This window comes from Oratosquilla oratoria, chromosome 10, assembly GCF_046742065.1.
Source record: "Oratosquilla oratoria isolate Oo_2021 chromosome 10, ASM4674206v1, whole genome shotgun sequence".
NCBI classification, from domain to species: domain Eukaryota; kingdom Metazoa; phylum Arthropoda; class Malacostraca; order Stomatopoda; family Squillidae; genus Oratosquilla; species Oratosquilla oratoria.
The window spans coordinates 58,551,891-58,564,390 of record NC_134786.1 but is presented as its reverse complement, the minus strand read 5'-3'; the positions used below and the strand labels follow the sequence as shown (position 1 = coordinate 58,564,390).

At 43.7% G+C, this 12,500-nt stretch overlaps 2 protein-coding genes across 2 annotated transcripts in view; one reads left to right on the top strand and one right to left on the bottom strand.

Moving 5' to 3' along the window:
* LOC143029242 (uncharacterized) overlaps positions 1-9,458 on the top strand; it is a 48,166-nt gene extending 38,708 nt beyond the window's left edge. Inside the window, exons 3-5 of the mRNA XM_076191931.1 lie at positions 3,698-6,817; positions 8,338-8,446; positions 8,851-9,458. Coding sequence (XP_076048046.1) covers positions 3,698-6,817; positions 8,338-8,423 — 3,206 coding nt within the window. The 3' untranslated portion in view covers positions 8,424-8,446; positions 8,851-9,458. The remainder of the gene's footprint in view (positions 1-3,697; positions 6,818-8,337; positions 8,447-8,850) is intronic.
* The window catches only part of LOC143029245 (juvenile hormone esterase-like), a gene marked incomplete at its 5' end in the record, with an annotated part of 7,674 nt that continues 4,519 nt past the window's right edge, over positions 9,346-12,500 (bottom strand). Inside the window, 1 exon segment of the mRNA XM_076191932.1 lies at positions 9,346-12,135. Coding sequence (XP_076048047.1) covers positions 12,055-12,135 — 81 coding nt within the window.

Here is a 12,500-nt window from a genome sequence, read left to right as displayed (position 1 = left end):
ACCACTCGGCCAGCACTGAGAAGATCAGATACACCACATGACACATTCCCCGATGCACGGCTGTTGCTACACCTTTGCACTAATTCTCCGTATCTTCTCCAGGGAGTACGTCTGGTGAAGATATGAGAGTGGATAAGGTGCCCCTCACTGCTCATGTTGATCCACGCGAAGGTGTCACATCGAATTCTGGTACCAGGAAAACTCTGGGAGTCGGAAGGACCCAGCAAGGCTCAGATGAGGAAGCGGATCGGATAGATAGACAGAGAGAAGCAAGGATGAGTACAGTTCCTATTGCCATACATAACCTCGAGGTTACGATAAAGGAGAAGAAAATTGGAAACCAATTAGAGGGTAGTGTGGATAGGCAGGCTGAGGGAGTTATTATGCTGGGGGAGAGAAAAGAACACTGTGTAGATAAAAACAAAGGTAATAGCGGTGAGGATTGTGCACCTGAAGGGAGTTGGCAAGTGAGAGAGGCTGATGGTGAGGACACAGGCTGGGAATGGATAAAGAACACGAGTCGTAGGTACAACCTAAGAAATACGCCGATCACAGATTACAGAATACTGAATGAAGGCATAGACTTAGGCATGGATAGCTCGTAAAAAAGGAATGTCAAATATAAGAACAAGAATGAAAAGAAACTTCAAGAGACCATAAAGCCTACACTAAGCAGTTCTATGTCCATTACCACCTATCATCCCCATACATAAAGTTATCTTATCTTCTCTTAAAAGAACCGATAGTTTCAGCGTTTACTACATGATTCTATTCCATTCACAAGGAAATATGAGAATGAATCTGGAAGGAAGTGGCAGCATACAGTATTGAAATCCTGGCAGTGGCCAAAGATATTTTCATTTCCTTTATAAGCTTCTACTGTATGTTATGCATTGTATTGAAGATAACAAGTATCTGTACGTCACCGGGAAATATTCAACGACAGAAATAGGAGGAAAAGAGAAAAAATCTTAGTCACAAAACCTTCAGCAGTTTAAAAGTAATGGCTGTGAGGGCATAAAAACTCCTGAAAAGAAAGGTGCGCAAATGTGGGCAATAGATTTTTAAGTTATAAAAACATACGGGTTATCAATACGAGTGGCATAGATAAGACAAAAAATAAACCACAGACATATAAGGTCAGACATAAAGAAATATTTGTCATTGTGTATTTAGTTTTATCCGTCTGTTCGCTGGCCGAGGATGGTACGTTGTATAGTTGATGTGCATGGTTTTAGCGAAGAAAAGTTGTAAAATTTTACAGAAGTCTAGAAGGTCACAAGTCGCTGATTACAGGGTGTAGTGTCATACTAATTGTCTAAGTCCATTTTCGAGTCCGAGCAGAACGCAGAATTGCAGTGTCATTCATGGCCGATTCAGTACTTAACCTCACACCTTCAGGTGTTTTAAGTCAAAAAACCCTCTCTTACCCCTTCAAGACTTGAGCTCGTTTCACACGTACCGACTTTTCACCATGCGCCGTTTACGACACGACGTCGTAATCTCAAATAACCATAGGTGTCTATAGATATTTTCACACATCACGACCACGTCCACGTATGAAAGCGTCCATAGACATTCATGGGTATTTGAAAGCCCGACGTCGTGTCGTGGACGGCGCACGGCGAAAAATCGACAGGTGTGAAACAAGCTTAAGATTTTTTTTTTTCTGGTCATCACTGCGCGATTTTAGTCGTCTTACAACAAGGGTGCCTCCGTGTATTGCAGGGTTAAATGTAAGTGCTGGGAGTCTGCAGGTCGCATTGGTTCCTTTATTCTGGAAGTGCAAATCATTGGTACGTGTACAGAGAGAAATAAAACAAGAACAGAACATTGACTTTGAAATTCCCTAAAAAAAAAAAATTAATAATAAAAAAAAAAAAATCGACCAAGCCATAAAATAAAAGAAGAAATTCAACATCAGTGACAAATAAATGCTGGTACAACATTAATGTGTATACATGTATACCCACACAATCACACACATCCTTACATTTATACGCACGTGAACATCAACATAAAACCGAATAGAAAATTCGGTATGGCAGGGCCGTGCGATAGCCCCGTGGATACGGTGTCGAACTCGCGAGCAAGTGGTCGTGAGTTTGATGCCCGGGACCCGCTGCGGGCTTCCTGCGTTGGTGCCAGACAGCCCTGGACAGGCGGGGAGGCGACCCAAACATCGGTCTAAAAAACCCTACGGGTTGTCGCAACTGATAGGGAGTTGGATAGTGATTTCTAGTTTATGGCAAGAAACTACCACAAGAACACACATCAGTCAAAGGTAGCAGTAGATTCTTTGGCATACGGGGTAGTTTCCAGTTGATATTCCCTCCTTGACAGTCACTACTGTCTTTCTCTCTCACTATCTGTCTATATTATTCTTTAGTATAGAAGCGCTGTTGAATAGGCGATGGCGAAATATAAAACAGAAAATACCTTTCTAACTACATTTACAATTGTATTACACAAGTCCCTCAGTGATGGTCTTTCTGGATACAGTGCGTAAATTGCATGGATTATATATTCTTGTGTAAAATTCTAGCCACTATAGTCTAGTGGTTCTCAATCTTTCTCACTCCATTCCCTCCTTTTCTTGAATTCTCAATAATAGTGTGGCTCTCTTTCATTTTTCTCGCAAATCCCACCTCACCAAAAGTAAAAAAAAAAAAAAATATATATAGATAAATAGATAAATGGAATAATAGATAAATAGATAAATAAAATATTGATGAAGAAAAACCCTTTGCTTTATTACAAAGTTGAAAAAATAGATAGATAAATAAATAGATAAATAAATGGAACAGTAGATAAATAGATAAATAGAATATTGATGAAGAAAACCCCTTTGCTTTATTACAAAGTTGACAATCATAATTATCTTTTGTTTGATATGTTTTTGTGATATGCTTAACTTACTTAACTAGACCACATCACATAGAAATGTATAGTTTGTAAGAGCAGAGGCCATGGCCCCCCTGAACTCTTGTCATGGTTCCATTGGGGCCCCCATGGCCCCCATGGCTCCCATGGCCCCCATGGCCCCCACGTTGAGAACCACTGCACTATACAGTGTGTCTTCCTTGCCGAAGGGCCGACACAAACCTGAGGAAAAAAGAGCCCTGCGGCCGGTAGATTAAAAGGCGCCAGAGTTATTGATTGGGCTAGCACGCCCGCGGATATTGGATCTCTGGCATTTCTGATATGAAGTTTGTATAACCTCAGTAAGCCAAGATCGTGACCCAAACTCTGCGGGAGCCAAAGCAGGTGAGTAAACAACCTGGGATTATTTCTTACAATTTGTTTAGAGGAAATATGACAAATTATGTCCTACGGTATTTTTCTATATTAAAAAAAACATATTTTTTGAAATTTGTGACCAATTTACCCCCTCCAATGTGTTGGGAGGTATGCAGGAGGGTTAATTAACTCCCTGAATATGAAAAAAGGAAATAAATATATATCACTAATTTAGCACATTCACCACAGCTACTCAGAGTCGCAGAACGGCAAAGTACAGATGGATTTTTTTTATTTCGCTATTTTATGTGTAATCTATTTTAGTTAAACCCAGTCAATGTTCTAAATCCGTAGACTGGCATTATACACTTATTGGTAAACAGTTACGGTTATGTTATTCTGTATTTCAGCGGGTAGAAACCAGAACAAGAGTATAATTCTGATGTTTTTATTTCAGGAATCCATCTTGGAAGCGCCGAGTGGTCAGGGGCTTCAAGGAAGTCTTCAGGAGTTTTGAAGATGACAAGAACGTCAGAAACCCGACGGTTTTCCGAAACCACAACCACCGTCATCACCTCGCAGCCTCACATTACCTCCCACTCTTCCACCCTTCCTTCGCAAACCCCTCCCAGCACTCAACCTCTCTCGTCACCTTCATCGTCTTCAACCTCGTCAGGAAGACCAAGACCTGTTGCAACCTCGCAACCTCCCGGCACCACACCTGAACTTGCGGGCACCTGTCCACCCTCAACCCCGTCCCCTTCTCTCCTCAGCATGAGACCTCCGTCTGTCTCGCAACCTCCTGACACCTCGCAACCTTCAACCTTTGTGTCGTCCTCCGTTACTTCAAGACCCTTTGCCTCCGTTCATCCTCATGTTTCTAAAGATACTTCCATTGCCTCACAAAATCCGGTAACCTCACAACCTCCTACAACTTCACAATCTCCCGCAACCTCACAACCTCCTGGAACTTCACAATATCTCGCAACCTCACAGTCTCCCTCAACCTCACAACCTCCTCCAACCTCAGAACCGCCCTCAATCTCACAATCTCCCTCAACCTTACAACCTCCTTCAACCTCACAATCTCCTCTAACCTCACAACCTCCTTCAACCTCACATCCTCCCTCAACCTCACAACCTTCTACAACCTCACAACCTCTCGCGAACTCACAACCTCCCGCGAACCCACAACCTCCCGCTAACTTAAAACCTCCCACGAACTCACAACCTCCTTCAACCTCACAACCTCTTGTGAGCTCACAACCTCCCGCGAGCTCACAACCTCCTGCGAGCTTACAATCTCACAGAACCTCACGATCGCAACCTCTCACCTCCTCACAGCCTACCGTCATCTCAAACCCTCCCGCCACCTCACAACCTCCAACCTCCTCTCAATCTCCCACCTCTTCACAACCTCTTACTCTCTCACAACATCCCAGTACATCACGATTTGTCCCAACCACACAACCTCTCACAACCTCACAACCCCCCAGCGCCCCACGATCACTCACCATTGTACAAGTCCCTACCTCCGTGCACCTTCTCTCGCAACCTGTTGGCAGCGCACAACCACAACCTCCCTCCATACCACGCTCACTTACTATCATACCACGTCCGTCCCCCTCACTACCTCAGGCAGTCACGCAACCTCCCACCACCTCGCAACCTTCCACCATCCCAAGGTCACTGACCATCATCCCACGTCCCACTACCTCACAACCTGCCGTTACCTCACAATCCCTCACCACCTTGCAACCTCCCGTCAGCTTCCATACGGTTGCCTCTGATCTGTCCACCTCCTATTCCTCCTCCTCCTCCTCGACCACCAGCTCACAACAAGCAGCACCTTCACCTTATCCCTCCATCAGGAAGCGCCCGTCTCGAGGAACAACGTCAGTTCAAGATGAGGGTCACAATGACCCGGGCCACCGCCCCTCGGAGAACGACTGTCACCCTCTAGGGCAGCCCCAAGGGACACATTCACGGCGAGACTCAAGGGGCAGCCAGGAGGGGTCGAGGACTCCCCAAGAAGGTCCTACAGCCACTTCGGAGAGACGGTATTTCCCTGAACGGTCGAGTCCTTACGTAAGTTCGAAGCCTCACGAACGAACCGCCCTCAAAGGAAGTCCGATTCTTCAGGAGGGTCCTCTTCTGCAGGAGGGGCCGGGACCTCCGGGTAGGTTGCGGCCCCAGGAAGGCCTACTTCTTCAGGAAAGACCCAGCAGCAGCCACCAAGAGTCGTCTCAGAAAACGCAGCTTCAAAGGAGACTTCAGCAGCAACACATAAGCGGAGAAGTTCCCTCTAATCACGTGAGTGGAAATGATTACCTGAACCACCAAAACAGTTATCATCAGCAGCATCTGTATCTCCACCAACAATACCAGCAACAGCAATATCACCAGCAACAGCATCAGTATCATCAGCAACAACAAGAACAACGGTATCACCATCATCATCAGCAGCAGCAGCACCAACAGCAGCAGCAGCAACAGCAACAGCAACAGCAACAGCAACAGCAACAGCAACAGCAACAGCAACAGCAACAGCAACAGCAACAACAACAGCAACAACAGCAGCAGCAGCAGCAGCAGCAGCAACAACAACAACATCAACAGCAGGGACATCAACAACAACAATATCAGCAGCAGCAGCAGCAGCAGCAACAACAACAACAACAACAACAACAACAACAACAACAACAACAACAACAACAACAACAACAACAACAACAACAACAACAACAACAACAACAACAACAATATCACCACCACCACCAGCATCTCAAGCAGGACCCACAGGCCTTCTTGGACCACGTGGGAGCAGTGACTGGAAAGGGCTCCTTCCAGGTCATCCAAAATCAGAGTGGGACCTACAACTACAGTCCCAACCACAACTACCCTAATGTGTCGCACCTCGCGCACGCCCCTGGCCTAGCCTCTCAACCGCAAGCCTACCCACAAGTTCTCCCTCAGGGTTATCGCAGAGAGCCGGCAGTGAACCACGAACCCCCTCCTAAGGCGCCATCCACATCACCCCCAAGACAAGACGGCGCCATCGGGCAGATGACGTCACCTCCTTCGACGCCTTCAGCAGGCACGTCCTCGCGTCTTCCTCTACCTCATCAGCATCACCTACCACCCTACCACCATCCCCAACCCCAACTGCCGCCTCAACACACTCCCCCACACACTCCGCCCCAGCCACCTCTCTATGCCACGACACAATCGTTGCCATACACGGCGAAACAGCTTCCGCAGCCTTACGTTCCACAACAAACGCTACCGATGCCGCTCCCTCACACTCCCCCTTACATCTCGCGGCACCCATCGTCCCATTCCTCCCCCATTGCCCTTCACCCGCACGAGGTGTCCTCCCCTACTGAGGCATCGGCGAGGGTTCACGGGCACTCAGACGGGTCCAGTCCCGCGGGGGTCCACCTCACCACGCCTGTGGAGGACCTGGAGGAGGATGTGTTTCTCCCGGATCCCCACGGGCCTCTTCCTGGGAAGATGATCGCGGCGGCGAACTACAGGAGACGGGCGAAGTCGCGAAGGGGCAGAGCCAAATGGTCAGGTGGGTCCGAATCTCGAAGTGGTTCTTGAAGTTTTGAGACCCTTCCTCATTGCCTAGGGGTTCCTCCAAGTCAGTGGTTCTTAAACTTTTTTCAGTCCCGAAGTTCAACTTCAAGTCAATCTGATACCCCCCCTCTCCAATATTAGTCTACAGCTCCCGACTTTTAATTTTTAATTAACTGTAAGAAAGAGAAAACAAGACGGCCATGAGCAAACAGCTGAGTTCTAGGGAACATTTATTTTTATTTTCAGTAAATAAATCAATAAAGTATAACTCTTACGCAAATTACTAATTTGATATTTCCTCAGGATGCATTTTTGGATACCCCCAAGTACCGGTTTCGATACTCCCTGGGGGTAAGGAGGCGCTACTTTAGCCCAATAGCTCTCTGTATTTTTGTTTTTGGCGAAGGCCGCATTTTGACTTGCAATATGCCTGTGGGACCCCCCCCTCCCCAATTCGTAGCCACTATCAGAAATATATATATATATATCTTCAAATATTTCCATCTACGCATACATATCAACTGTAAACGGCAAACAAAAATGTAGTACCTTACAGGATTATAATTTGAATTGATGTGACCTATTCAAATACTTCTGTGTCTCTTCAGTGTCCCTAATTACTTTATGTGCCCCTCCCGCCCCCAGAAGAGGAAGTCGCCCCCCTCCCCACGCCCTTCCTCCGGCTGAGAACCGTTCCTCCGAGCTGAACAAAATTGACTGGGAGTCCTTTTCGGTGCCAAGTTGAACATACACACACACACACACACACACACACACACACACACACACACACACACACACACACACACACACACACACACACACACACACACACACACACACACACACACACACACACACACACACACACATATATATGTATATATATACATATATGATATATATATATATATGCATATTTAAATATATGTATGTATATATATATATATATATATCTCTATGCATATTTATATATATGTATATGATATATATATATATATATATAGATGTATATGATATATAAATATATATATATCTATATATATATATATATACATTGAATGGTTCCCAGTGAACAGATTAATATCTTTTCAGCCACAAATCACTTTTAATTCCATGCCATCGCAGTCGAGACTGAGAATAGTTCGAAGGAGGCATACGTTGGAAATTGAAACATTGACTTAGCCCAATACGCTATCAAGAGAGATAGCTCTTGATAGCGTATTGGGCTAAGTCACTGCCGCTTTGTCACGGGTGAGCTGAGTTCGAGTCCTCGGCTCGACAATGTTTCAATTTCCAACGTCTGCCTCCTTCGAGCTATTCTGTCTCGACTGCGATGGCATGGAATTAAAAGTGATTTGTGGTTGAAAAGATATATATACATATATACATATATATATATATATATATATATATACACACATGCGTGTGTATTCAGAAGGTATTAATATTTTAAGGGTTTGTACAAACCCTCGTGTCCTTCCTGGGTCCTCAATTTGTTCTTCCTTCTCGCAGGAGGCGTCGCCGAGTCGCCGGGCAATGCTGTCACCGCCGCCGCTTGGGTCGGGTGCAGAGCCAGTGGCCAGACCACCACGCCCTGACAGGAACCTAGGGGCTTCCACTGGTAAGATCCCCGGGGGAACTTTGCCGAGCGTGAGAGGGAGAGGGAGAAGGGGAGGAGAAGGGGGGAAAGACAATTTTATTTTAATTTTAAATATTTGTTCATTCTCTTAATATTCTTAGGATCTGCTACGTTTAATTCCTCAGGACAATGGGATATTTCATGGATATATGCCCATACCCACTGAGAGATAGACACACACGCGCACACACACACACACACACACACACACACACACACACACACACACACACACACACACACACACACACACACACACACACACACACACACACACACACACACGTTTTTTAAATCATATGATTTATTATGTCATTGTGATCTTAAAAAATATCGTATTACTGTTCGATTCTCGTCACTACCTCGAAACTTGCTCATTTCTTCAGATGTAATAGCTACGGTGGAGGTCTGCACTGTCTCGTGCGCTGGAAGAACTCAACGGCAAAAAGAGAGAGAAGAAAATATGAAGAAAAATAAAAAAGAAAAGCATCGAGAACCGGCAGAGCGGGAAGAGACTAACTTCGAGGACCTGAAGAGGTGCCTAAAACGACAGCCAAAAACTCCAAAGAACGTGTCAATTGCCTGTCCAACATTAGCCTGATGTGTGCCCGTCTCACTGTCTGTGGCCGTATGAGACGCTATCTCCAACCCGGACCTTATTTCAGTGCAGTCTTGTTTACTTTGCGTGACGTAGTGCGACGTCATTGTCGTCGTAAAAGAGGGACAGGATGGAGCTTAGAGACATATAAAAACACTATTTTGATTATGTTGAAGGGTTTATTTTTCTTTCTCACGGATCGTGTATTGCTTTCGTCAGTTCGCTCTGTTTAGCTGAAGAATATTCCTTGCTTACCTGAGTATGAGTTCATTTCGGCTTACACACACACACACACACACACACACACACACACACACACACACACACACACACACACACACACACACACACACACACACACACACACACACACACACACACACACACACACACACACACACACACACACACCTGAGAGAAAAATATACCAAGCTGTTTACTTAATTTCTACAACGATGACTAGTAATCTCTCAAAGAACACCTTTATTGAAGAAAAGAAAAAATTCAAATATGACAATAGATGGATTTGTTTTATCTTTAATTTATCTATTTTTTCATTTATTGAGAGACGTGATCTTATGATCTCTTTGATTACTGTGTGCTGGCCTACGCAAGACTAATCTATTCATCTTTGAACTGCATGAAATCGCATTCCCTTAAACAGAGCAAAGTCCTTAAGGGGTTTGGATTCTAAAAATGGGATTGGATCACTCTTAATGGGGTTAGATCCTTTTCAATGAAGTTTGATCCCTCCTTATAGGATTGGATTCCTCTTAAAGGACCCGAACTCTCTAAAAAGAATCCAACCACATTAAGAGGGATTCAATCCCTTTAAGAGTGATTCAACCTCATTAGAAAGGATCCAAACCCATGAAATCATGCCACCAAACTAATAGTATATATATATTTTTTTAAGTGTGAATTTTATCTTTTCGTACAATTTTTCTATTATTGAGGCAGGAATGCCAATAAGAATAATACTTTATCTTCTAGTCCAAAGTCCTGACTAAACTCTGTTTACTTTGTTTAAAAATCTTTGGTGAGATTTGGATTTACTTGATTCTAGGTCCGCGCTGCTTTGGCCGTTTAGACGCATGTCTCAATTCAGTTATATTCGACCCTAAAGGTGTGATTATAACCATTGCGCTATGAAAAATATCTTGATCAAGAACCAGATTTCTGCTGTGAGGAAGAAAAATGGTCCGTACTATAGTCAGGCTTTCAATGGTAGTCAAAACTACTGAGAGTTCGAAAACTCGTTCATTTCTGCGTTTGTTCTCCTCCCCCCCCCCAGTTTGTCCCTCGATTGGGGTCGTTACGATTAGTCCCTTTATACAGAGAGAGTTACGACATGACAATACGATGAATATCAGTCATGTGCCCCAGGAAGCCATTTTGTGGCCAAATCTTTTCCGCCGCTCGTGCTCACCATTTGCTCTTGTTAATCCTTCGAACCTATTGCGTTTGTTCACTCAATATGCCGGGTTCTTGTGCATTTGGATGCACCAAAGGTCCCTTTATACAGAGAGTTACGACAACTCTGGACACACCGCCTTTTTTGGCCATTCTGCGGAGTTGTCGCGACTCTTTGTATAAAGGGACTCTTGCATTAACTCTTCACACACGACTTCGTTCGATCCCCCGGGATGGTGGTGGGGACCTGCGCGACTTAGTCCGTGACATTTTTATCAGTACATCTTTACTCAATGAAAATTTAATTGCAAACATTATCCGTTCGAGAAACTACATCAGGAATACATATTTTTCATCAATCAATAACTATGTACTCTTTGCTCTGTTGCTGAGTTATATCGAGGAAGTTCATGGTTATCAAGTAATAGGTAATTGCGTTGGGACACCAAGAATACTAATAAGTTCCCGCGCACCTGTGATCTGCTCATTTCCCTTCTGATGCTCATGATCATTTCTGCGTCCATCTTGCTTACGTCATGTCGCTGTCCAAATCGATGTCACAATCACATGCCCGGCGAGACACGATCATGGTACATTAGTGTTGTGTATAATCAGTGTCTTATAAAGTCTGTGTTATTTATTCCATCGTAATTTGTGGTGACGTTTTTAGATGATTTGTGATAAACACGTGATATGGTTGACGTGTTTGGTAATTCCAGGAGGAAGCCACGGGAAAAGAAATCGAACAGCTTTACTGTTTATTTTAAACTGACGTCGTCGACATTTGTCAACACAAACAGTCACTTTATTTACTTTCTTTTGGAGTGTAGTGAAGGAGAATTTAATTGTTGAACTGCTGCGTGTTTATTTGTATACATTTTTAAAAAAGAAAATAAAATTAAACATGACCCTTATTGTCCTTTTCTGCCGATGATACTCGACCTTCTAGCTGGTTCCGGGGTTTCTCATCGAAATTTCTCATCTTAGGACCGAGAAAGGCTAAGAAGAACTCTCTCTAGGGAGATGCATTTTTTTCTAATCAATTACCATAAGTTCCATACGATATTTATAGATTAGCACAGTTCATTTGTATCAAATTATTACAGTCATGGCCAGATGTGGAGGCGACCCAACATTGGGACAAAAACAAAACAAAAAAACAAGAACAACAACAGCGGCTTGCCGCAACTGACAGGCTTTTGCCCCACCACGGGTTCTACATGGTAAGTTCTTTTTATCACAAAAATGTTCAGCCCCCTCTTCAGTTCAAATTACGACAGAGGGCTAGTATCTTCTTGCGAACTGCAGGAGACGTGTATCGTCTTCAGGTCATAGATTTATATGAAGGAGTCTTTAACGACCTCGTAGACTTAAGAGTATCGTACATGTTCGTCGTAAAGAGATACGTTTGCTACAACCTCGTAGAGACCTCAGCGGCCGCTGTGGTACCCATAAGTTAGATCAGCACTACCTGGTTTGAGTGATGACCGCACGCATCTATACATTTTTTTATTTATTTATTTATTTATTTATATATTTGTCTATTTATTCACTTTTGGGGGGCAAGGAATGAAGATGATTATAGTTCTTCTCTGGGACGTCCTTGGAAAGCCTCTTTGAGATGACGCAGTGCAGGGAGTCCTAGCCAGAAATCTCGACGCTGAAAAGAAATAGGATTTTCATTCATTTTATCCATGCATGCATGCATGAAAGCATCCATGGATGCACACGTAGTCTACACTCTAGCCTGTCTCATGATATATCGGAACAATGCAAATCAATCTTTCGTTGCTGTTACATTACTACAGTTTTATTAGTAAATATAATTTTTGTCGTAAAGGAATAATTGTTTATGAAAAGAAATATACATATATGTATGTATATATATATATTTATATATATATGTATATGTATATATATATATATATATATATCAAATACGTCAACAATGAGGAATATGCCGTCATAGTTCCAATACACCATGGTTCAGGTCTGGGTGTCCTATTTAATGTGTAAAAAACATAG